Genomic DNA, 27,836 nt, shown 5'->3' on the forward strand with positions numbered 1-27,836 from the left:
CGGTAAAAGTAGCGTTTCGTCTTTTACCAAACTTTTACTTAACATGCAGTAACATGAGATTAGCAAAAGCAGCCCCAAGGGTTGTGCCAGTGGAATCAAACTTCCCCTTTATAGTGCTGTCGTACGTGTTGTACGTCACCGCGTTTGAGAACAACGAGATTTGGTCTTGACAGTGTGTACGCAAAGAAAGCTTGACAATATTCTCGACAAGCCTAACAAGGAACTCGTCGAGGAAAACGATGTTTCATTTACGATGAGTTCCTCGGTCGTGTGTACGAGGCCTCTGACTTGAACTGGGCTTTTAATGAATAGATCATGTCTAGAGACCCAGAAGAGGGTGCCCTGGGACTGGTGAGAGACTTAAATCATACATGTTAATCTGTTGTCTGCAGGGAACTGTTTTGCTTCCTTCAATTTTCCAGCCAACAGGTTCTTTGTTTTTTTACATTCATAATTCACTGGTCAATGTCACCAAATGGGGACTGTTAGGCCGGGTACACACGAGAGGATTTATCCGCAGATACGGTCCAGCGGACCGTTTCCGCGGATAAATCCTCTCGAGGATTTCAGCGGATTTGGATCCGATGGAGTGTACTCACCATAGGATCGAAATCCGCGCCGAAATCCCCTCGCGATGACGTGTCGCGCCGTCGCCGCGATGATGACGCGGCGACGAGCGCGATGCTGTCATATAAGGAATTCCATGCATGCGTCGAATCATTACGACGCATGCGGGGGATCCCTTCGGACGGATTGATCCGGTGAGTCTGTACAGACCAGCGGATCAATCCGTTGGGATGGATTCAAGCGGATAGATTTGAAAGCATGTCTTCAAATTTATATCCGCTTGAAATCCATCCCAGGGGATAAAAATCCGCGGAAACAGATCTGCTGGATTGTACACACCATAGAATCTATCCGCTGAAACCGATCCGCTGAGATTTTTCAGCGGATGGATTCTATGGTGTGTACGGGGCCTAAGAGCTATTTGGGAATGTCTTTATATACTGTTGCTAGATAAATCCACTTCAGTTCTCTTCATTATTTATAGTCAGAATACTGACTACATAATAGTGTTATGGTCTCTTTGATTGTATAAGTATACAGTAAAACCTTGGTTTGAGAGCGTTTTGCAAGACAAGCAACATTTTTTAATACATTTTGACTTGATATACAAGCGATGTCTTGATATAAGAGTAGCGTCATGTCACAACTGAGTATAAAATGGAAGAGAGGCGCCTCTAAGTGTAGCAATATGGTTACATTTAATGAAGATACAACATTTAGAAACTCACATGTTTGATGATTAAAACAGGCACATCTAAATATGCAGGCATCCGGGGTAAAGCTGTCCCCATAAACCATCCTTCACACCACCATTGATGTCGTCCCTTCCACAAGCAGTTCAAGCCTCACTTTCAGATGGCTCTACTGCAGGGTAGTCTTCCTGGTCACGATTGCAGACTGAAAGCAGTGAGAGCCGCTGGTGAAGAGGACGGTCTATGTGGATCGCTTTACCCCGGATCCCTGCATATTTAGATGTTCCTTTTTTTATTTCATCAACCACGTGAGTTGCTAAATGTTGTGCCTTCATTAAATGTAACCATATCGCTGCATTTAGAGGTGCCTCCCTTCTCTTTTATACCCTGTAGCTCCTGCTGGATTTTTTTATACGGACTATAGACTGAAGGACCTATGAATAAATGGTTGTGGAACGAATCATTTGAGTTGCCATTATTTCTTATGGGAAAATTTGCTTTGATATACAAGTGCTTTGGAATACAAGCATGCTTCTGGAACGAATTATGCTCGCAATCCAAGGTTTTCGAACTGGGTGCCCCACATAGATGTACACTCACCACTGGATATGGACCACCTATCTCTAGAATGGTCTTATGCACATGTTGGGATAATACATATGGTTAGGATGACTTCTTGGAAGTAGAGATGTGCCTCATAAGGATGAATGGGGATGATAAGAGCAAAAAGAGAGCCTCATTGCGCAATGCCATATTAAAATGTATTGGTTCCACAAAAGTTAAAAAAGTTACACTTACATTGCTGAGTGCTTGATAGTCCTGGCACCCGGCGTATGTAGCAGGCGATTATATAAAGGATAATCGGCCCTGAACGGATGAGCCCCTTGTTGGCGTCCTGGTGCACGATTCCTGGGGGTATTTTGGTTGGGCGGAAGTAACGCGATGATGCGATATTACCTTGACATTTCGACTAACATAGAAGCCATCATCAGGAAGTAGTCCCCCCCCCGGGGAGCCAACAAGGGGCTCATCCGTTCAGGGCCGATTATCCTTTATATAATCGCCTATTACATACGCTGGGTGCCAGGACTATCATGCACTCAGCAATGTAAGTGTAACTTTTTTAACTTTTGTGGAACCAATACATTTTAATATGGCATTGTGCAATGAGGCTCTCTTTTTGCTCTCATCATCCCCATTCATCCTTATGAGGGACATCTCTACTTCCAAGAAGTCATCCTAACCATTCGGGGTATCCCCACATGCGCATAAGATCATTCTAGAGCTAGGTGGTCCATGTCCAGTGGTGAGTGTACATCTAGGTGGGGCACCCAGTCTGAGCACCAATCTGTAGGAGACATCTTTTGAGCACTGAGCACCATATGGGATTATCTGATGTCATTATTTTAATGATGCATTAATAGATTTTTTTGTTTAACCAATGATTTGTCTACTACTTATATCTAACTATTTCTAGCGCAATTTTTTGTTTTCTTATACATGATATTGCTTTGGTAATACTCAGCAAGTTTATTTTTGCAGGTGAAATTCGTTATTATAGGGATATACTCATATCCATAGGTGCTGTCCAGTTCTTATATTCAATCCAAGGTTTTACTGTACTTGCTAATCCTCTCTTCTAAGCTATGTTTGGCTTAATAAAGTCTTTAAAATATGTCAAGGTGTGCCGCCCCATGCACAAAAGAACTATTTGGAGCTATGACCAGGTTACATTACGAATGCCCTATTTCACAAAATAGGCAAAAATAGCTCCAGGAGAAACCCACCTATGATAATTAAAGGGAGTGTATGGGTGGTTTTGTGATCTTCTTCCTTTAGCTTTATTGTTATTGATTTATATGTTAATTTATGTTTTTTATATGCTAGATAAATAAAGAATTGCTCATGTCAATGCTCTGTTCTAATATCAGCCTGCAGGTGGTGCTTTAGGCTTCTTTTCACATGTTTTGCAGTTTCTCCTTGCTGCTATAAGTCTACAGCTCAACCCAAAATATACACACCCAGGGGTCAAGTCCTGGGGAAAAAAGTGTGGGAACTCCCACCCAAAAAAAATGATACGCTCATATGCATAATTACTAAACCGCATGTTTTTGTAAGTTCTTTCTAAATCCTGCGACAACTCGCGGCAGACCTCCGCAATGTCTCCTGGGAACAATGACAAAAGCTCCCAGGAGACATTGCGGCATCGAGGAAGTGACGGAAGACCCGCACACTACCCGATGAATCCATATACAGGAAGCGGCCAGTAACATAAAGGATTACTAAGGTTCGCCTGCCCCTGACAGTGACTCGAGCTGGGCATCGGCGCTTAGTGAAGGATTGGCTCGGGTGGCTCGGCTGCTCTTGGCTGCTCTAGTCCTACAAAGGGAACTGCGTTCCTGCTGTGAAAAAAGTGCAGGAACTCCGTTCCCACGCGTTCCCGCAGGACTTGAGCCCTGTACACACCTCTTTTTACCATCTGTTCTTATTAGAGACAACTGACTGAATACAACTTATACTGTACTCTGGAACTTTTGAAGTGAAGACTGCCTATGGTGAAAGATAGCCAGCCCTATGGAAATAAAGCATTTTTCATTTTTTCCCCCCTAACTATTTTGATTTAAAACACTAATCCACAAAGTAACACTGTTTAATTAATAACGAGAAAAATATACACTATATTGGTTACATACCCTTATGAATTAACTGTTCAAGAGCTTCACATTGACCAAACTCAGCAGCTACTCCCAGCGGTGTGACTCCAAAGCCATCCCTAAGACTGACATTTGCACCATTCTTTATGAGTAGGGTGATCAGATCATTGCGGCCCTGCTTTGCTGCTTCATGCAGTGCTGACCAACGTCTTACACAAGGTTGGTTAATGGTGCAATTGTAACTTATCAGAGTAACCACCATATCATGACTTCCACTCCTTACAGCTGGAAAGTAAAAACAACAAAATACAAATATGAAATACAAACACAAAACAATTAAAGACAAAAAAAAAAAAAAGGCCTGATGCACACTGAAGTATCCGTTCTAAGCCACAATTTACTATAGTGGAGTAAAACATATATTTAATGTGCTTTTATCGCGTTTTAGTGCATGTCTTGCTGCATTTTTACCCATATTTGCATAGCTCTCAACTGTCCCTGATTTGGAACAAAGTCCCTCTGTCCCTCTTTCCTCCTCACTTGTCCCTCATTTTGGTCTACCATATAGTTGTATATAAAATGCAATTTTTATCTTTCAAAAAGTGTTTCCCAGTGCTAAACTTTTTACCCAGTTGCTGCATTTCTACATTTAAAAAGTCAATATAACCAATATAAAGGAATAGGTGTGATAAAAAATCACTTGTGTGTTTAACCAATGATGTTTTTGTACTATTCTCCTGCCGGGGGGGGGGGGGGGGGGCATGACAGAGGGTGTAGCCTATGCCTACATACGTTTGCTAATAGGTTTCCCTTATTCCCATCTCAGACAGTTGGGGGGTATGTATTTGGCCTCAATAAAGTGCGGCAAATGTAGTAAAACATGCATTAAACTAAGAATATCAAGTACATTGTAATGCTTTATTGTTTGCATCTGTCCTTTGTAATATTTTCAGAAAGCCTTTAGGTGCTATTAGGCCCCTTTCACACGGGGTGGACTCTGTTATGATCAGCAGGGGATCTGTCCGATGATCCTTGCTGATCAGAGCAGAGTTGGTGGATGACAGGTCTGTGTCTGCTAAGTACCCTATTCATCTATTTTTTTTAAGCAGGCCAGATCAGATTGAAGGTAGGCGGGTGTAAATTGACAAAAGTCTGTTTATACCCGCCAGTCCATAGGGGTGAATACAGGGTTTGATCAGGTCCACTTAAAAAATACTGACAGGTGGACCCAATCAGACCCTTTGTGCGAAAGGGGCCATTTGGACAAAACTAATGTGTGAAATATTAATAAATACATAAATCAGATCAGTCTTGGCTCTAATGCCGCGTACACACGACCGTTTTTCGGGTTGTAAAAAATGACGTTTTTAATGGTCTAGAAAAAACTAGGGGCCAAATCCTCAAAAGGGATACGCAGGCGGAACTGCTGTTCAGCCTGCGTATCCCTGTGCCTATCTTTGGAACTGATCCTCAGAAGCAGTTTTCCAAAGATAGGCAGAAGATCTGACATCTGTAAGACACTTACACTGTCAGATCTTAGGATGCAGTACCGCATCCGCCGCTGGGGGCATTTCGCATTGAAATGCCGCTTTGCGTATGCAAATGAGGACTTACAGAGATCCACAAAGCTTTTCAGCTTTGTTTTTTCTGCGTAAGTTTACATTTGCATACGTAAAATTAGGGCTGCTTTTACAAGGTGTAAACTGTTTACACCTTGTAAAAAGGGACCTTGTAAAAACAGACCTTTTTTTCGATCGCCGCAATTTTTTTTTAATTTTGAATTTTATTTTTCGGCGCGTAACTTTTTTTTTACCCGACGCAACTTTATTGTCCCGTCGCAATCCACAAAGCCCGACGTAACGTAATTTTGCGTGCTGCCCGTCGGGAAAATGACGTCACGAGCATGCGCAGTACGGCCGGCGCGGGAGCGCGCCTCATTTAAATTGTCATCGCCCCCTGGAGAAGAGGACCGCCTTGCGCCGGGAGAATTTAAGTTACACGGCCTGAAATTTCTAGGTAAGTGCTTTGTGGATCGGGCACTTAGGTAGAAATTTTAAGGCAGTGTAACTTAAATGGGAAAAGATAAGTTAGGCAGGATCTTTGAGGATTTGGCCCTAAGTTTTTTTCAACCCGATCGTTAAAACAGCCTTGCCTACACACTATCGTGAAAAAAAAATACTCTCGCAAAGCGCGATTGACGTACAACACGTACGAGGGCACTATAAAAGGGAAGTTCCATTCGGATGGCGCCACCCTTGGGGCTGCTTTTGCTGATTTTGTGTTAGTAAAAGACGATTCGCGCTTTTCAATCTGTTACAGCGTGATGAATGTACTTACTCTACGCTAGTTTTACCAGAACGAGCGCTCCCGTCTCATAACTTGCTTCTGAGCATGCGCAGGTTTTTCACGTTGTTAAAGCCCACACACGATCATTTTTTACGACGTTAAAAACGACAACGTTAAAAACGTCGTGAAAAATTAGAGCATGTTCTAAATTTTTAATGCCCATTTTTTACATTGTGAAAAATGCTCTGGAGGCCACACACGATCGTTTTAATGACATGAAAAAAAAATGTAATTTTTTACAACCCGAAAAACGGTCGTGTGTACGCGGCATAATATGGATACAATTACCCCTAGCAGAATACAGCATGTATAAAGAAATATAGCATGGATTCTATTTACATATTCCCTTTTGTTTGTGAGCGTTCTTGTAGCAAATCTTACCAATTAGAAGTGGTGACTCCCCTCTGCTGTTCTTGGTGTTCGGCCAAACTCCTTTCTCTAGAAGTGCCTTCACATTTTCATCTAGTCCAGATTTTGCAGCAAGTGTAAGTGGTGTTTCACCATCAGTAGTCTTCTGCTCCCACTGTGCTTTATATATGGCTATATATGAGTACAGCTAATTACTTTCTAGTAATAAGCACAGAATTCTGTGGTTTACAGATTTAAAAGATTATAGACTTTGTCATCCCTATTTGTAACATATAATAGATTACCACTATGAAAATCTCTTTGTGAAATAGGCATGCACATTGACATCGAAGGGACAGAACACATGGAGTGGAGAGAAAAAATGCTGCTCACCCCGTTATAATACAACAGAGAAAAGGACACCATTTATACATGCAATACATAACATTTTAGCTGTATAAATGTTTTGTTGTGTACTGTATAACCTCTATGGAATTTAATGTTCTTTTGCTATGCCGCAACTCATATTCTATTTATGATCCCACAATTTTCCCCTTTTTTTGATAATTTTTATATATGTGAATAAATACTTTTTTACTACATTGTATCCCATTCGTCTAATTGAGCTGCCTAAATACCCCACTTGGGAAATTTTCTCTGTTGCACATTGACATCTACCATTAAAAAAACAGATTCTCCTTAATAGCAGCTTTTAATTTTATTCATTAATTTTGTTTTAATCAAGTTACTTCTTTGCCAAAAAAACAACAACAAATTTTCAAGTTTTGTAGAAGTTGGGAGGTGGCCTTGCTAGGGGGAATGATTCGAAACAGAGACATAAGAATATATGATATATGTAAGTATGTCATGGTGGACTAACTGCTTAGGCCAGGTTCACAATGATGAGATTTCATATTCAAATTGGGTTGCATTATAATAGAAATAACATTGCTTCCAATCGTGCACAGCGACAATGCAACTTTGGCAAAGGGTTCTGTGATACTTTGGTACAATGCAGTGCGGTTTTGTTGTCATAGACTTCAATGGAAGTGCATCAGAATCGCATCTGAATTTTTATTTTTATTTTATTCATTTTTGTGTACAATTTTTGCCGGTTGTTAGGAGCAGGCACCCCTCCGGCATACTAACAACCAATGACTCATATTTGCTCCTGATCCTGTTACCATTATAGAACCCAGGGGTGATTCACAAACGTGTAATGACTGAGCATAATCGCTAAGTCGCACGCTCCAAGGTGAGCATTTAATACCTAGGGAGTGACTGGAATGAGAGCACCAATGCATGATCTGCAACACATGTGCAGCACAGCAGTGCTATTACTGGATACCACGCATATGCACTTTTTCAACAGGACTGACGGCCGGCTCTGGCACGTCACGCTCCCCGAAGACAGCCGGAGTAGGTCTCGGCTCTTCACGGCGCCTGCGCACAGACTATGCGCAGGCGCCGTGAAGAGCCAAGCCTATTTTGGCTATTTCCGGAGAAGCGTGACGCGCCAGAGCCGGCCGTCAATCACCTTCCGTCTGGATTGGAACGCCCATTCCCCGTGGGCAGTCGGAATCTACTATGTACGATTACACTGTGAGTACAGCGATAAAAAAATTAAGACCGGCATACTGTAGCTCGCGCTACAATGCCGAATTTTTGGCTAGAAGAAAAAAAAAAAAAAAATATTTTATAGGGTGAACCCCCGCTTTAAGTCCCTAGGATGGTGTGTATTTTATGCACCTTACCATCAAGAATAATTTCTGTAATTTGCCGGATTGGTTGGACTACTGCTTCATGTAGAGGAAACCATCCTTTCTCATCAGCTTCATCCAGTGCATACTTATATTGCATGTATTTCTGGAGTTCTGTGATTTCACCTAAACACATTACACATCAGTTCAGACTCATGATTGATTGTATCAATTAGAACAATAATAATACCGCTTTCGCTTACCTTGTTTTATTGCAGCCACAATTTTGCGGTTTACTTCACTTGTCGGTACGAAGCCACTGTGAAAAAATGGGTTACTATTTTAATTTAGTTTTCTGCCGGTATCTTTGAGCAGTAAATATATATATATATTTTTTTGTTTTTTGTTTTGTTTTTAAACGTTAAGCACATCCAAAATGTATTTTCTTCTTATTAAAAAGGGGGTAAAGGCAATCGATCACAGAACCATAAAGAACAAACTTGCGTTGACACCCGCCACTCCATAGAGGAGACTGGAGGGTCCGATCAGTCTGCTAGTGTAAAAGGGGCCTTAGAGAGCTATAAAAAAAAAACATCACTGACCTCTCTAGCATCATGTACTTTGAAATAATTTATTCTCACAAGGACTCTAAAGTCTAAAGAGGGCTGCCCGGCTGCCAAGATTCTTATTTCCATAGAATCTACTTTTTTAAGCTACAAACATCAAACAACACTTCTCTAAGGCCGCGTACACACGATCAGTCAAAACTGATGAAAACAGACTGAAGGACCGTTTCATTGGTCCAAACCGATTGTGTGTGGGCCCCATCGGTCAGTTATCCTTTGGTCAAAAAAAAGAGAACTTGCTTTAAAATTGAACCGATGGACGCCTAACCGATAGGTCAAAACCGATCGTTAGTATGCAAAAGCATCGGTCAAAAGGCCGCTCATGCTCAGAATCAAGTCGACCCATGCTTGGAAGCATTGAACTTTGTTTTTTTCAGCACGTTGTGTGTTTTACGTCACCGTGCTCTGACAAGATGGGTTTTTTAACCGATCAGACCATTAGTCAGCTTCATCGGTTAACCGATGAAACGGTCCTTCAGTCCGTTTTCATCGGTTATGACCGATCGTGTGTACGGGGCCTCAGATGAACAGGCACAATTGAACAATTGAAACCCATGTGATTTTGGATAATTTTGGAGTATTTTAGAGCTTCGGGCTACAAAATGCCCAGGTGCGAATGGGCCTAAAGGACAAATGCATGTACGATTGTAACCATTCTCTTTTGCTTGTTTCTGAGATGGACCAGAGACTATGGACTAGGGATTATGGTCTGTTGGATTTGTGTGAGCATAGAGCAGTACAAGCAGTACACAAGATCGCAACCAACGTGCACTGCTTGTAACAAACAAGGGAAAAGCAGGGGTTCAGGAGTTCACAGAGGACATCATAAGGTAGGGTGACCAGACATCCCCGGTTTTAGGGGACAGTCCCCAGATTGAGGACACTGTCCCCGGACCAAGTCTGTTCCCGGTTTTGTCCCCGGATTGGATTTGAACTGGGGCAATTTCAAAGACAGTCAGTGTAGAATTGAAAAAAAATCTAAATTACACCCCCCCTCCCCCCCGCTCTGCCACTCCTACTAGCTTAGGGGGTGTATTTTTTCCATTATCTGTGCCCCTTTCTGATGATCATGTGCTGGTTGGGGCGGAGGGAATATTTCTTCAGTTTTGGGTGACTTGGCTCAAGCGTTCCCTGGCAAAGTGATCTTCCTCCGCACCCACCCAGTAAAAGACGGAGAGTAAGCCTTGACAGGCTGTGAGGTGTGCGGCAATGGGCAGAGAGTCGCTGATTGCCGCCATTACTAGTAAAAAAAAAAATATGTCCCCGGATTTCATTTTAAAAATCTGGTCACCTTATCATAAGGAGGCAGGAAACCAAAGTAAGAAACAATTTTAATAATGTTAGCTAACAGGGCCTATAAGTAGTGGATGCGTGTGGATTATTTTTGTAGAACTAGGATATTGTTTAGTGTCACTTTAAATGAGAGGACAATGGGTGATGTTTTGTTTGCATAACAATACGTGTAAAGCAGGATGTTCTTCTCCTAATTTTATCCATGCAAAACAATTCCAGTTATTTGGCACCAGAGAATGAGCTTCTAAATCTGAGACTATTCTGTGCAACAGAGCTGGTCATTAGACATTATTGGTCTATGACACTGAATTCCTTCCAGGCCTGTGTTTTTTTACTGAGCTCTGGAAGATTAATTGCTGGACTATGTTTGAAACATTGCCACTATCTGAAAGCTTGTTCCATTATGTTATGGTGAGCAGCCTATCCATTCTGTCAAGAGAATACTACCACCTTTGTGTTTGCATTGGCTAAATACAAGTCAGTGTTACTCAAGGACATCAAGTTTAAGCATATCAAGTTATTTTAAGAGATACTGTCATTCGATAAAAAAGTGTAAACAACTAAACAGCATAGGAAAGTGCATTGTTAATACTAAAATTGGCCATACACTATGCAAATTTCAGCCAATTCCTGATTAACTGGCTGATATTCACTACATTTTGACCGGCACTTGATTGAAAAATTTGAAGGATAGACATGCTGTCACGAAAGACGTTCCGTTTTGCCCCGACACATGCGCGTTGGCGCGCGTTTGCGCGGCAGCGTTCGTGGCGGTGCGCGCGGTGACGGTGTTTGGCGCCAAGAAACGCTATTTAAACTGCCTGGTGCCTCTCCATCTTGCTGACCAGTCTACAGCGTTTACCTGAGAATCTGCACCTGTTACCTGTTGATCTCCTGTTTACCTGACCCGGCTTCCTGTGACCTTCCTTGCCTGCAACCTGCCTTCGACCCCGGCTTCACCTGACTACGGCTTCTGCTTTACCCCTGGCTCTGTCACTGCCCGCCTGTGTTACCGACCCGGCTCGGACTTTCGACTACTCTCTGGACTTACCCTGATTCCTGAACCACTTACCGGTGTTCCGTCCGGCTTACTCATCTGCCTGATGCCTGTACCTGCAAGTGCCATACCACCGTCTCTGCCTGCTGCTTGGTGCTTCTCCTGGACCAGCATACACCTGCCTGCTACCGCTTCCCGCTACCCAGCTTTACCATCAGGCACTTGTGCCCCTCCGGACTCTTGACCCTCTGTCTATTCTACCAGGAGGTCCTGAGTCGGAGGCTTATGAGAGGCCGCTCCCTGCACGTTGAGCTCCATAACCAGGTACGTGACACATGCCCTAAAGTTAAGAGCCTGTGTATACAGGTATACGCTTTGGTCAATTGATTACTCTCCACCAATTTGCAAAAGAATCCCTGGAGGCTCTTTTGCATGAACCGATCCAAACATGCCACTCGCCAGGAACGTACACGAATGCCGCGTACACACGAACGGATTTGACGTTGGAAAAACTACGATGAGAGCTTTTCGCAGACAATCCTGGGTGTGTGTATGCTCCGTTGCAGTTTTTCAGACGGGAAAACTGCTGGAAAAAAAAGAGAGCAGGATCTCTTTTTTCCCGTCAGAAAACCATTCGTCTGTATGCTTTTCCGAGGGGAAAAAAAGCGCATGCTCGGAAAAAATTCGACACATGCTGGAAAGCATAGAATTTAATTTTGTCGGCTCGTCGTAGTCTTTTATTTCACCGCGTTCTTGGAAGTCAAAAGTTCGCCAGACTTTTGTGTGACCGTGTGTATGCAAGGCAGGCTTGAGAGGAATTCCATCAGGAAAACCATCAGTTTTTTTATCCGACGGGAAAACAGGTCGTGTGTACGAGGCATAATTATACATATATTCATGGCAACTAAACCATCAATAGCGAGAGCATGGAAATCAATGATTCATCATTTCGATGAGGTGATACACCGCATACAAGGCACAATGGTTATTGAAAAACTTACAGCAATCCTTAACGATACCCATGACAAATTTGTACGTATCTGGCAGCCTTGGCTTGACCTCTTTCCACCCTCTCAATTAACTGTGTGATTTTTGGAGCTTTGAATATATGCCACATGCTATGTCATCCATGGCACCTCCCATCCCTCCCCTCCGACATAGGTTTTTGACTTGCCACAGTTTCCTAAACTAATATGTCCATGTCCTTTTTTTTGTGAAATTCCCTTAGCATTTTTACCTGGTTGCAACACCTTTGGGTTAATGTGACTAGGCTAGACTCCATTATTCAGGTTCTTTACTTAACCTGTTAACGCTGGCTGTACACATACATATGTGGCCTCTCGGCAGGTGGGCCTTAACGTCGAGAGACTGCATATATACGTACCAAAATCCAAAATGTAAACAAAGCTGTGCCGAGAGCACGAAACCCTGCATGCTCCCGTCACATTTACTGGCAAGTAACGGAAAGTAGCTATGACAAGAACCAGTGAGGGTGTGAAACGCATTAATTACAGCTGTCCTTTATGCTTTTTGTGCTGTATGGACTGTCTTTTAAACCAATAAAAGTAATTGCATTGGAGTGCGGCTATCTGGCCCTGGAGCCATCTTCACCACAGAGAAGACAGTGATTATCTGCTATATTCGCGAGAGAATCCGGCAGGCTGGTCTGGTTGTACCCAAGTTGATCAATCGATCAACTTGGTTCATTCAGTCTGCCCATTAACGGTTCAAATCTCAGCCGGTTCTTGCTGAATCAGCTGGGATTCAAACCGTGTATAGCAGGCCTTAGTTGTCAGGTTAGTACAGCACCTGGATTCAAATGCCATCTGGGGAGAAGGCCGGTGCCACTTATTGTTTAAGGCACCCAGATACAGTACACTACAAAAGCCATATCCCCCTGATGCACATGCATTTCAGCGTACCACTATGCACAACAATGTACTAAATTATGTTTGTCTGTTTTTTGGTTCGTTTTGGTATGTTGGCAGACCTTTCAAATTAAAGAGTTGCCTTCATGCCATGCACATTAATGTGCAACATAACACAACACAACACATGTTAGCATGCATACAAACACACTTCAATGGTCTGCCTGGGCCCTTAGATTTGCAGAGATTGTAAGAATTTTAACTCTACAGTACTTTCCATTGCTGTATTTGTTTACACTTTTTATCTAATGACAATCTCAGCTTTGTGTGACTTTTTTAGTGAGAACCTTATTACTGCACTTTTACCTAAAGTGAAATTGCAACCATGCCTGTTATGTTTTGTTACCGTGGACAGATTTACCTTAACTATCTGTTTTGTTACCAGCAAAAGGAAGTGAGGTTAAAACTGTTCACCTTCAAAACTGATAGGATTATTTTTTTTGTAGAACAGAGTAGGGTTAGAACCTCTGGCACGTTTTTATTATTTTCTGTGTCCTCACTGGTGAGATCTAAGCTCTCTTCCTGCCCTGGTGACAGGTGGACAAGTGGTCAACTTGTTACTGATATTTCACTTCTTGTCATTTCCAAAGTTCCTCATCTTCTCCCTTTCATGGTTACCTGTCAGTCAGCGACTCTTTAGCTGTAAGCTGTAGCTTAAGAACAGTCGTGATCCATCTTCCTTTCTACGAGTGCACTTTTTTGTATCTATGCCTACTCACTGGACTGAATACGATAGTGAAATTGACATGCCAAGCGCTAATCATACGGCTCAGGTTCTGTAACTGACCTCTGGCACTTATGCTCTGGCTAATCCCACTATAAGATAGACCGAAAATAGAGTTTATCCTTCACAAATTATTTCCTAAACATGATCCATCATTCAATTCCACAGACAAAGATGATGGAACTTATCCCCTTTTTATTTGAAGCTGTTAAACTACACATACATTTTCACAGATTCCTGGTTTGTGTGTGTTTTAGAAACATATTAGAGTCATTATTCAAAATTTAGAAACAGGTTGAGACACTCAGGACTTTCATGGTAAAACATGAACTCACAACTCAAAATTCTTATTAATATCATAATATTTATTATACCAATCGAATGTTAACCTCCCTGGCGGTTATTTCAGAAAAAAAGGTGCTGAAAGCGGTACCATTATTTGCAAGGAAATTTGGCGTTTTATACTGTAGGCCTGTAATTCTTAGGAATAACTCACTTAAATCTGACCAAACAAGAGTCTAGTAGGCATCCCGGGTGTGACATTTTTTTAAAAACAAAATTATAAATTATAATATAATAAATAATTATAAATAATTATAACAAATAATAATATAATACAAGTAAAAATTATTCAATAATGTAATCAACTCAAACTCACTGAAATTTGCTCAGTTGCAGAATTGTCGCTGTCATTACTTTTATTTTTTTATGACGAATTTCCCCACAAATCGCTATCGCACAATTCTGCAAGTGATTATAATTTATTATCGCTGTTTTCTAGCTGTTCTAAAACCATTTTTGACATAAAGGGACACTTTTGGTTGCTATGGACAATCTACAGTTTGCAGGCAGAAAGAACAGTTTTTATTATATAAAAGTACATGTAGGGCACTGGGCAGACCACTAGGGACAAAGGGGGTGTGTATTTTTTACATACAGTTCTGTAATCTATAAGATTACAGTATACTGTATGTATTGTGTTTGTTTACCTTTTTGAATTTGGCGCCGTTCTCCGCTCCTGTGCGACGTAACATCGCAGGAAACGGAGATCGGCGGCACACAGAGGCACTGTGTGAATCTAGCGAGGTCCCGCTCACACAGCGCGATGGCATCGCTGGATCCAGGGACATGGTAAGTAAACCAAGCCTATGGATGCTGCGAGGCAAGCCCGAGTCTGACTCGGGGTTACCGATCCTAGCAAAAAAATCTCACCCCGAGTCAGACTCGGGAACACCGCTCAGAAGGTTAAAAGAGCATTTCATATACTGTATATTATTGTCAAAGGATACAGGGCCGATCCTAGGCAGGGTGCACGGGGTGCTCCGCACCCAGGCGCCGCAGAGGTGGGGGCGCCGAAGCTCCAAAGTGCTCCCCTCCCTTCTCCTTGTCTGTGTCCAGAGGCAGAGCGTGGGTGCTGCGGTTCCCCATCCCGCTTGCTCTCTCCGCTGGCAACTGACAAGAGCGCATACCTCCCACTGTCCCCGGAATCCGGGCTGGCGGTAAAACAGCGGAGCCTATTACTGAAACACGTTCCGGCACTAGGCTCCACTAATTAATTCTGTCCGGTGTGCATGGAGTAGTTTCCTGTCTGCCCCGCCCCCCTCTGTGTGTGTCGGCTCTTCTCCCATAGGCGGTGTGATGAGAGGCTTCTGGGTTGGCCATAGCTGCTGCCAATCATCCTGTGCACTCCCAGAAATTCTCTCCGAGTACCACCCTCCAAGTAACCAAAGATGCCACGTATGCCCCACCCCCTGTAATATGCTTCTGCTCCCAAGCTACAGGGATCTATTGGACAAGTACTGATCTATGGGGACACCTGGTGTGGGGGGCTCTGAGGCGGACACCTGCTGTGAGGGGCTCTGATGGGGGGCAACTGCTGTAGGGGGGCTCTGATGGGGGGCAACTGCTGTAGGGGGGCTCTGATGGGGGACACCTGCTGTGGGGGGCTCTGAAGGGGGACACCTGCTGTGGGGGGCTCTGTTGGGGGACACCTGCTGGGGGGGACTGATGGGGGACACTAATGAAGACTTCTTAGGGGAGCATCTCTGTGCCCGAGTCGTAGCCATAGAAACATGTGTAAAGGGGAGGAGTTAGTAAGATGACCACACCCATGTGGGGGCGCCAGAAATATTTCTGCACCTAGGCGTCTGTGACCCTAGGATCGGCCCTGAAAGGATAGACAACAAAACACAGAATATTCAAATATATATTCCCCTTAGTGTATTGGATATTTAAGATATAGTATCCTACCAATCATAGATGGTTTATATTAGCAATAATCCAGTCTTTTACTCAACATGTTTCATGGGTAACTCGCTTCTTCAGGAGTTTTGGTAGGAGGAATATTGATCTGTAGAAAAATAGACACAGTTATAATATATCTAAAAATATGTATAAGATATAGACATCCATAGACGTATAAACATGCGTGTGCGTCTGCAGAAAGAAAAATGCAGTGCAGGATGCCATCAAACATTAGCACAGACATAAAACATTGTGCCCATTGCATGAGTTGTTTGATCCGCACAACTTGGGGCATTCTACAGTCCAACTTTGTTTTGTCTTATGCAACGGGCACAATATTTTATGTAATTTCTATTGCTTGATGGCATCCTGCGCTGCATTTTTCTTTCTACAGAGGCACATGCGTGTTTATACATCTATGATTGTCTTTTATCTCATATATATTTTTAGATATATTATCACTGTGTCTAATTTTGCACAGATCAATATTCCTCTTACCAAAACTCCTAAAGAAGCGAGTTACCCACAAAACATGTTGAGTAAAAGACTGGATTATTGCTAATATAGATCTCCTATGATTGGGAGGATACTCTATCTTAAATATTCCATCCACTAAGGGGGATATATATTTTAATATTCTGTGTTTTGTTGTCTATCATTTGACAATACTATACAGTATGTGAAATGATCTTTGAACATTCGATTGTTGTAAGAACTATTACGATTTTAATAAGAATTTAGAGTTGTGAGTTCATGTTGTACCATGAAAGTCCTGAGTGTCTCAACCCGTTTCTAAATCTTGAATCTTGATCTATGGGACGTAGGTACAGTTATTAATTCCTATCTGTGTAGCACACATTACTATATTAGAGTCATGGTTGGAATCTCTTTGAAACTGTCAACAGTTTGAAACTGCATAGTGGAATAATGCTGACTAATTGTACAACAAGCAATCAAATATTCATGTGCTCCAAGCTAGGCCAGAGATAAAATGTGTCTCTAAAAATAAAGAGTACTTCCTTGCTACTAAAACAAAAATAAGATAAAATTGCAGATACCAGTAGACTTCATACCCAGACAGTAATGGGTTGCCACAAATGTACTTGTTGTACTTCAATATTAAATGTTATCATTATTACAATCCTAAAAATATTACTATTTAAAATTGGTAATGGTACACTCTAGTTAATAATGGAAATTAAAGCAGATGGACATAACAAAAAAAACACAAATTAGTTTTGTGCTAATTAAAAAAAATATATATATATATATTTTTTAATTAAATTGTGTAAATGCATAAATGTGAATTTATTGCAGCCTCTTTGAACATTCTGACCAGGGGTCATTGATGCTTAGATGTCCAGGCCAATTTTAACCAAATATAGCAGCATTAGCATGCGTTGACGACTACTCTATGACTAATTCAAATACCTAAATACAGTAATTTTCATACACTTTTTGGAATATATAAGGCTTTTCAAATCATATACTGTTTTAATAAAAACCCTGCTCTGTTTTTTTTTATTGTGTAGAACTACCCCCGAAGGAGCTGCTGGTTTGTTTTGGGTGGCATGTTACCTCTGTATCTCCGCCGTCTAGGGTACTTGATGAGAGTTGTAGTAAATGGAATGTCCACTCAAACAGGTGTCTTTTCTGTGATTTTATTACCCAGCCGGGTAAAAACGGTTAAACAATTAAAAGGTGAAGGGATAGCAGAAATGGTGAACAACAGATTCAGGTGTATGTGGACAGGAAACAGTCCTGCTTCCAACGACACTTTACTTCGCCACTCCAGCCGTAATGGGTTTAGCGCACCTGGACAGGCCTCTCTCACAAACCTGGCAGCCAGAATGTCACTCGGAACCTGGGGCTAAGTCTCTGGACAGACCCTCCCAATGGTTGAAGAAACAAGGTGATGCAGAATCTTCTCTTTTAGATTCAACACCCGGATCTCCTTCAGGTAGTTTTGATTAGGTTACCGACTGATAGGCGATCAAATTCCAGCCTCTCAGCACCCGTTTTCCTGGTCCCCCGTGGATGGTCAGGCCCCTATTGGAACACCAGCCTCTCTTGGCACTGCTTAGGCAGACTCTCCACGGACAGCTTCCTCCAACAGGACGGACAGCTCAGGACCTCAGCAGATTGGGGACCCAGTCGTTTACTGGTCCCCAGCGGCAGATCAGATGCTCCGGGCCAACGTGGTCCCGGAACCAGGATCGCTGCGTAGCACGCACACCCCGGCCCGGAAGGCCATTTGCCGGGGTGCCGTGGAATGGCTACCCTGAAGGTGGGCGCCACACGGGAAGAAGACCCAAGATAATGGCGTCTGCCCTATAAATACCCCTCCCCAGCATGCACAGCGAGGAAGCCTCCTCCTGATAGGCTGCCGGGAAGTAGCATCCAAACCCTTGACTCCGCTGCTGCCACCTGTCGACCTGGGGTGTGACCAGCACCCCAGAAACGTCAGCATGAGCCCACAGCACAGCCAAAGCTGGGACAGAGGCTCCAAATTTAAACAAATCAACCTGGTCAGAGTCACTTAAAGCGGATGTCCGCTCAAAAAAAAAAATTAAAAGCCAGCAGCTACAAATACTGCAGCTGCTGACTTTTAAAATTAGGACACTTACCTGTCCTGGAGTCCAGCGGCGTCCGCAGCAGAGGACGAGCGATCGCTCGTCATTGCTGCCCCCCCTCCATCCACGGTGAGGGAACCAGGAAGTGAAGCGCTCCGGCTTCACTGCCTGGTTCCCTACGGCGCCAATGCGCAAAAATGTCAAATACATACAGTAAACCCTTGGTTTGTGAGCATAGTTCGTTCCAGAAACATGCTTGTACTCCAAAGCACTTGTATATCAAGGCATTTTTTTACAGGGTATAAAAGAGAAAAGAGGCACCTCTAAGTGTAGCAATAAGTTGCTAAATGTTGTACCTTCATTAAATGTAACCATATTGCTACACTTAGAGGCTTCTCTCTTCTTTTTTATACTCAGTTGTGACGTGACGCTACTCTTATATTAAAATATCGCTTGTATTTCAAGGCACAATTCATTAAAACATTTTGCTTGTCTTGCAAAATGCTTTAAAACCAAGTTACTCTCAAACCAAGGTTTTACTGTATATTTATCAAACTGTAATATTATGTGGCAATTACACTATTAAATAGGTGGCACTGTACCCTAAATGTTTATCTGCAGGCTTAAATTATATTAAAGGCTTGTTTTGAAAAAAAAAAATTATAATAACAAACATGTCATACTTACCTGCTCTGTGCAGTGGTTTTTCGTAGAGTATCCCCGATCGTCCTCTCCTCAGGTCCCCCGCTGGGGCTCCAGGCCCCTCCCCCCTGCTGAGTGCCCCCACAGCAATCAGCTTGTTCAATTCCGAGCCACTGCTCTGTGGATCCATTCACACACAGAGGTGCTGCTCTCTCCTCATTGGCTCACTTTGCTGTGATTGACAGCAGCAGAAGCCAATGATGCCCGCTGCTGTCTCAGCCAATGAGGAGGGAGATTACCCGGAGATCCGGGCCTCTCATGTACGTCGCTGGATCGAGATGGGGCTTGGTTAAATATAAGAGGGGAGGGGGCGCCGAGCTGCACCCAGAAGGTTTTTTACCTTAATGCTTAGAATGCATTAAGGTTAAAAAAAATCCCCTTATAACCACTTTATTTTGTCAGGTAGGTAGGTTTTACTATGTTTTAGCTGACATATTGATAACATGAAAAAAACATGCACCTATGCAAGGAGCATCAGACCAAAGGATAAAACCTTAAATGGACTCAAAATAGTGCTTTCTTGTGTGAATCTGTGTGGGGAAGCCAATTGCTGGATAAGGAGAGTTGAGCTGGGTACACATGGTCTGAATATTAGTCGGTTCAGCAGGAACCAGCGGACATTCGAAACATGTATACAGCTATCCTTCCAACAGAAGCCTAAGGACCAGCTTTTGTCGAAGGGACATGCTGGAAAACCAGCATCCGATCATCACTCGCAGGTTATTTTTCTTATATTGATCACATTATCAGAAACCACTCTAATTAATTCTCTGTTGTCAGTGTGGACCTGAGCTGCCAGGGATATTGAAAGGGGGCTGCACTGGGAACAAGTTAAAGCTGAGCTGAAGTTCTGATCTAACAAACATTGAGCAGGCAGGCTTTTATTGCAGAAGAGACATGCAATGGGGCTGATTTACTAAAACTGGAGTGTGCAAAATCGGGTGCAGCTCTGCATAGAACCCAATAAGCGTCCAGGTTTTTTTTTTTTTGTCAAAGCTTACTTTGAACAAGCTGCAGTTAGTAGCTGATTGGCTGCCATGCAAAGCTGCACCAGATTTTGTACTCTACAGTTTTAGTAATTCAAACCCAAGGACTCTTCTGCAATAAAATGACCCTACCTGCCTGTTTGCTGTCTTTTCCGGTGGTGTAAACTGAGCTGCGCCTGCGCAGTGCAGCTAATATCGCTGGGCCAGTCTCTATGTGCTGGAATGACGGTCTCTTCTGCATGTACAGGAGTGACGTCATCCCATGGTGGTTAATAAAGAGGCACAAAGACTGGCAACGAAGAAGATGCCGGCGCTGCATGCGACTGTTGGAAAGGTGAGTAATGACCCCACCTTTAGTTTTGCTTTAAGTGTCCTGCAGTGTACATATGCAGACATTAGGAGACAATAGATAGATAGATAATCTATCTACCTATCTATCTATCTATCTATCTATCTATCTATCTATCTATCTATCTATCTATCTATCTATCTATCTATCTATCTAGACAGGATAAACAGAAGTGCAAATATAACTGTATTTTTAGAATAAATAAACTAATCTGCCCCAATAGCAGCCCCCTGAATTCCACAAACATTGACAAAGAGAGGCGGGGCAGAATTATGAACCAGTCTATTGCTTTACCTGTGAATGAACAGCTTAAACCAGTGTTGCCAATCGTCTGTATTTTTACAGACAGTTCGTAAAAACGGGCACTTTTTTCCCCTGTTCGTAAATGTCCGTGGTTGCAGGAATGTACCAGTAAAAATAGCCGAGATCGGTTCGGCTTGGAACTGCGCATGGAGATTGGAGGCAGGGGGTGATGGTGGCTGCGGTGGCACCGCAGGGGGAGATTGGAGGCAGGGGGAGATTGGAGGCAGGGGGTGATGGTGGCTGTGGTGGCACCGCAGGGGGAGATTGGAGGCAGGGGGAGATTGGAGGCAGGGGGAGATTGGAGGCAGGGGGTGATTGGAGGCAGGGGGTGTTAGTGGCACTGCAGAGGGGGATGGTGGCACCGCAGAGGGTGGGGGATGGAGACAGGGGTTGTTGGTGGCACCGCAGAGGGGGGTGAAGGCAGGGGGTATTGGTGGCAGAGGGGGATAGAGGCAGGGGGTGATGTGCCTAAATAATTTGCCCTTTTATAGAAAATAACAAAAATATGTTTGTTTTACCTTAATATCTACCTTAAATCACATTGCCTAGCGTACTTGTTTGTAGCCCAAATACTGAAATTTGCACCTAAAAATGTAATTTAGTAACTTTTGAAAAATGCCAGTAAAAACGTGGCTGCGCCAGTGAATTTCGGGTGTCGTCCCAGTAAATTTCAATTTGGTAGGTTGGCAAAACTGGCTTAAACCCACATGCAGGAAGGAAGAGAAACTGATGACATCATCAATTCTGCCTCTTTCTCGTTGTTCAGTCAAAGACCCAAGGAAGCTCAGAGTAGGCTGGTGACTCACAGATAGCATCATCTTTTGGTTGCTCCCCTTCTGTTTCTAGGGGCTTCTAGAAAGAAGGAGGGGAAGAAGGATGGAGCTGTCTGGGGAGTTCTAAGAAACCCTGACCAATCCCCAACCTGGATTGGCGGGGGGCAGGCCTCTTTATATACCCAGGGTCAGCCCAGCTGGGGAGGAGTTGTCGAGTGGAAGAACTGGAGATGGATTGTTAGGCTGTCGGGGGCTTTAAGGAAGCCCCCCAGTCTGGGGGGGGGGTGACTGTTATGTCCTCTGTGTTGTGAGAGACACAAGACTCTGGTCTGGAACAATGGATGTTTATTTCAGGTCATCTGTACACTGCAACATGCATCTCAGGACAGTACATCTTATCAGCCTCTTTACATGTGTTCTTCCAAGATGGCTACTATGCCCCTTGACCCCTGTCATCACTGCCGGGTGGAGCCAGCCTTAAAGTGACAGTACATGTGGAACCCTTCAGGTATAACAGTGACCTTGGGCCAAGGGCTCAGAGCTGAACAGGAACCCCATACAACCCAAGGGGTGTCCTGAACAGGAGCAGAAGAGAACAGCTGGAATACTGCCAGGCAAGTCTCTAGGAGGGATCCACCAGATGGTGGTTAGTGACACACAGCCAGTAACGCTGGGAAGGCATGCTGGAGCAGATTGGGAGGATGCAATCTGAGATAAATGTAGAGCCAGTAAGGACTGTGGTATTATGGGCAGTGAATACAGACAGCTGCAGCCAGGAGGGCTGTCAGGGTCTGAAGAGGACTGGCTGGGAGCAGTAGTCCACCAAAGAGGGCAGCTAGCATTAGAAGTTTCAATTGTTACACCATAATTGCCCACGGTCCCTGCCTGTAATAAGGCATTTTGCTGAAGCCTAGCTGAAACCAGTGTCAGGCCTAACCATGTGCTAGCTGTACCTGACGAGCTGTGCTGGAGGGAGAAGGAGAGATAATCTGCAACAAGAGTTGTGCAGGAGGAGAGTATCTAAATTCTCCCAAGCTATGCAAATCTTTCTGGGCATCCCATGAATTCCTTAACAAAAACAAAGCTGATGGACTTTTCATTGTCTTGGAGTGTCTGGAAGCGAATGCCGGGCTGGGAAGGGTGACAGGTGGGCCACATCACTCAGCAGCCCCTTCGGGGGTACCGCTACATATACATACACTATATTGCCAAAAGTATTGGAACACCTGCCATAACACGCACATGTTCAATATTCAATAGGGTTCAATATTGAGTTGGCCCACCCTTTGCAGCTATAACAGCTTCAACTCTTCTGGGAAGGCTGTTCACAAGGTTTAGAAGTGTGTCTATGGGAATGTTTGATTATTCTTCCAGAAGTGCATTTGTGAGGTCAGGTGATCTTGCATCTATTGGGTTGAGGTGCAGGCCAGTCAAGTTCCTCACACTAAACTTGCTCATCCATGTCTTTATGGACCCTGCTTTGTAGACTGGTCCAAATCATTTGGTGGAGAGGGGATTATGGTGTGGCATTGTTTATAAGGGGTTGGACTTCGCCCCTTAGTTCCAGTGAAGGGAGCTCTTAAGTCCTAAGGTTGAGTCCTGACCTCAACCCGATAGAACACCTTTGGGATGAATTAGAGCGGAGACTCCGAGCCAGGCCTTCTCGTCCAACATCTGTGCATGATCTCACAAATTCACTTCTGGAAGAATGGTCAAACATTCCCAAAGACCAGTGGTTCTCAACTCCTGTCCTCAGGACCCACTAGCAGTCCAGATTTTAGGTATTAACCTTTGGGGACATGCAGACTAGAATGCTGCATTTCAGTTATCTTGCAAACCTGGTCTGTTAGTGGGTCCTGAGGACAGGAGTTGAGAACCACTGCCATAGACACACTGCTAAACCTTTGTGGACAGCCTTCCCAGAAGAGTTGAAGCTGTTATAGCTAGTAAGGGTGGGCTAACTGAATATTGAACCCTACAGACTAAGACTGTGATGCCATTAACGTTAATGTGCGTGTAAAGGCAGGCGTCCCAATACTTTTGGCAATATAGTGTACGTGCAGCGTGTGTGTGTTTAAGCCCACCCTCTTTGCTGCTGCATGTATGTGTTATGTGGGTGGCAAGAGGTTAAGTTCACGTGTTACTGTAACAGGGCACAGCAAGTTATTGGCTGTCATACTTCTAAACTACAATATGATGGATCATTTTATGACCAAGAAATCAAATTGATAGATCAACCTTTCTTGGCATTTTACCCAACAGGCTCTAAGCCCTTAAGCAAAATGTGTACAAATTGTTTAGAAGGTACATCCAGTTCTGCAGTGGTGTTGCGAGAGTGGTGTTTACAAGATATCAGTTGTTTCCAAACCAGCCTTGTTAGGGACTCCTCAGTTGAAAGGAACGAAAGTTTCAATGATATGGTCAAGTCAAATCATTTCTGGACATTACTTTGACCAAGTAATACAGTCGATATGGTTTCTTACCTAGTTTGATAAGCAGGAAATGTGACTGTTTGTAAGGATTCCTGAATGCCGAGCTGAATTTCATAATTAGCCAACTGTTCTTCCTCAGTTTCATCCATTCTTATTTAAAAGAAAAAAAAAGATAAAAAATATGTTGAAAATAAAATTTCAAGTAAAACAAGTACATATTTATATGTACTGCACATGCGATGATCAATGGGATTCTAAGTATGCAGTAAAAAATCCCAAATGCAATAATGTCTGCTTCGCATTCAAAAACGTTGTGGTCACACATTGATAAAATAATTTTGAAATAACTATTATAAAGCTGATTCATGCCGTGTGGTGAATTGAAGACCCAAATGTATTTATAACCAAGTATTGGGAACCGCGGGCCTAAACTGTACAGTTGTCAACCGAAGGAAGGGGAAATATTCCAGTGGGGACGCCTGTTCAAGTGACAACTGTCCAAGAGGAGATTTCCTTTCGCTTCCTGTTGTGTCTCCAGGAAAGGAAGTGAAGGGAAATGTTCACACAGGGACACAGAAAAGAAAGATACACTAAAAACATATTATCAATTAATTGAAAAGAAGATTATTATTAATTGTTTTTTAAATATACTTTTGTATATACTGTCCCTGATCACTGACACACCAATTATATGATGACACTGTACCGCATTGATGACAGTATGTAAATTATAAATTCTTAATTTTCCCCAAAAATTATGACAAAAAATTTAAATTTTAAAAAACTTGCCATGCCTCTTACTAAATACCCTGGACTGTCTACTTTCCAAAAAGGGGTCATTTGGGGGGTTTTTGTACTGTCCTGGCATTTTCGGGCCTCATGAAAGGTCATAAGTGCATCAGGACTGATCGATTTTCAAATCAATACACCATAGTTTGTGGACTCTATAACTTTCCTACAGACTAAATAATATACACTGATTAGGGTTATTTTTATTACAGAGATTTAGCAGTATACATTCTGGCCTACATTCATGAAAAATTATTATTTATTTGCAAAATTGAAAGAAAATCTATATTTTTTTTTAAATATTTGGTGTTTTGGTGTATTTGGTATTTGGTGTTTTTTTTCATTTATTTAATAAAAGATAAATAACCCAGTGGTAAATAAATACCACCAAATATTTGTGTGAAAAAATAATAAAATAAAAATGTAATTTGGGTACAGTGTTGCATGACTGAGAAATTGTCATTCAAAGTGAGACAGCACTGAAAGCAGGAAATTGTCCTGGGCAGGAAGGGGTGGTGAAAGGCCTTTTGCTATGGGGTGCCGGGCTATAATCCGGGTGCACCCGGGTAGTATCTTTTGGGTCTAAGATTTCACATTTTTGTATTTAAAAAGCAAAGGTATCAATGAGTGTGAACCATAGGCTTGCACAAGAGGTGTGCCGGATGTGCCTGGGCACACCCTAATCCTGGGGTTGGCAACCTGTCAATCGCGATTCACCTCTCTATTGCAGGCAGAAACCATGATCCTTCCTTGCCGACCCCCAGAACCTGGACAGGAGGGGCAGCGGGGGTGGTATTTAGTAGAACCGATCTGTAAATTTCTTCCTGCAGCAGGGGGTCAGTACAAATATGTGCCACCCTTCCTGTCCCCATTCCTCCTCTTTCTGCTGCCTGGGTCCCCCTGTGTGCTCCCTTGCACACCTCCTCCCCAATTATTTCAGGATAGAGAGAGGGGAAAAGGATGTTAAATATGTCACACATGCATATGTGTTGGAACTTTGAGGTGCACACCCCAATGCAATAGGCTGCGCACACCAATGATGTGAACCCTGCAGAATGGTTTGCAGGACAGGAACAGGTGGGCAGCTGTCCATGCATATTTAAATGATTTACTCATCTCTGTAACCTATAGTAACATTGGTTATGGCAGCTGTCACTTTACATACTATAGCCCTACAGTATATTGGATATGTCATCATACTCAGCTCCCATATCAGGTAATGTGAGAAAACACAAACCGGAAACAAATACAATTTGTGTTAGCACCTTACTTAAATAACAGCCGTCCTTTAGTGATTATAGAGTTCAATTAATAACCACCTCAGGACACCCTTGTTATGTCACGTTATACCCATCTGTAATCCTATATGTTAAAGGCGAACAATGGCTATATAAAGAGAGAGAATTAATATTTTAGCACAATGCCATGTAATATTCAGTACACTGTTCAGGCAACAGCTGTAGGTTAGTATGGCATTGCCAGCTGATGCCGTCCATAATGACACATGTACATTCGTCAGGTTGTATGGAGAAATACCACTGGATAAGATATTGGCTAACCCCAGATAACCAGCACGACTGCTTTATTTAATGCCAGTGCCGTGTGGAAACCCTGATTATTACGTTATATTTTGCAGTGTACAAACATTGTTTTTATAGTCCACAAAGTGTTTCTCACCTTTTGCAGTCCTCATCTGCTACACAGAGGCCTTTTCTTGTCACAAGAACGCACCCTGCAGAACACAGTGACACACTCTCTAAAATTAAACATGAAGCTCACTGGTAAATATAGATCTGACCTTGTGAAGCAGCACACCACTCATAGGAAAGAACTACAATTCTAATACATCCTAGGAGCAGTAAATAGGCACTTTTCACTAACATGACCTTCATAGTCATATAAGTCCACTTCATATAATCTTGTTTCGCTTACTATAAAAAATGTATATACCGTTCTAGTTTTTTTTTTTACTAATTCAGTTCAGGGACATAAAAATGGTACATGATATGGTCAATTATAAATACAATATACACTCACCGGCCACTTTATTCGGTACACCTTGCTACTGCCAGGTTGGACCCCCATTTACCTTTAGAAGTGCCTTAATTATTCGAGGCATAGGTTTTGGAAACATTCCTCAGAGATTTTGTTGCAGATTTGTCGTCTGCACATTCATGATGCAAATCTCTTGTTCCTGATGATTCTGGAGGCCATTGGAGTACAGTGAACTTTGGAAATGGAAGAGAAGTGGTTTAACTTTAAGCTGCGTAGGGTTTTTTCAAGGTGATAAGGATGTGGAATTCTCTTTCACAATCGGATATATATAGTATGGATAGTTTTAAAACACTCTTGGACATGCATCTTAGCAAAAACAATATACAGGGATATGGGAAATTATTTTCTACACACACACCAACACAGGTTGAACTGGATCGACTAATGTCTTTATTCAACCTTACAAACTATGTAACTCATTGTCATGTTCAAGAAACCAGTTGTGAGATGAATTGAGCTTTGTGACACAGTGCATTATCCTGCTGGAAGTAGCCATCAGAAGATGAGTACACTGTAATCATAAAGGGATGGACATGGTCAGCAACAATACTCAGGTAGGCCGTGGTGTTTAAACGATGCTCAATTGGTACTAATGCCCCGTACACACCATCACTTTATGTGATGAAAAAAAACAACGTTTTTAAAAACGTCACTTTAATTGACCGTGTGTGGGGGAAAACGTCGTTTTATGTCTTGTAAAAAACGACCAAAAAAATTGAAGCATGCTTCAATTTTATGTGTCGTTTTTCAAAACG

At 42.8% G+C, this 27,836-nt stretch overlaps 1 protein-coding gene across 3 annotated transcripts in view; it reads right to left on the bottom strand.

The window, feature by feature from the left end:
• Window positions 1–26,815, bottom strand: part of ASB15 (ankyrin repeat and SOCS box containing 15) — a 48,524-nt gene extending 21,709 nt beyond the window's left edge. Inside the window, exons 1-6 of one of the 3 annotated variants that reach the window (XM_040343710.1) lie at window positions 26,704–26,795; window positions 24,289–24,387; window positions 8,571–8,626; window positions 8,362–8,493; window positions 6,641–6,799; window positions 3,953–4,198 (exon numbers count right to left, since the gene is read on the bottom strand). In XM_040343710.1, the coding sequence (XP_040199644.1) occupies window positions 3,953–4,198; window positions 6,641–6,799; window positions 8,362–8,493; window positions 8,571–8,626; window positions 24,289–24,386 (691 nt within the window). In that variant the 5' untranslated portion in view covers window position 24,387; window positions 26,704–26,795. Of the gene's footprint in view, window positions 1–3,952; window positions 4,199–6,640; window positions 6,800–8,361; window positions 8,494–8,570; window positions 8,627–16,172; window positions 16,226–24,288; window positions 24,388–26,703 lie in introns of those variants that run through there. The other 2 variants (XM_040343707.1, XM_040343708.1) reach the window with 2 other exon arrangements.
• Window positions 26,816–27,836: the final 1,021 nt, after the last annotated feature.

The sequence above is a fragment of the Rana temporaria genome, chromosome 3 (assembly GCF_905171775.1).
Source record: "Rana temporaria chromosome 3, aRanTem1.1, whole genome shotgun sequence".
Lineage (NCBI taxonomy): Eukaryota > Metazoa > Chordata > Amphibia > Anura > Ranidae > Rana > Rana temporaria.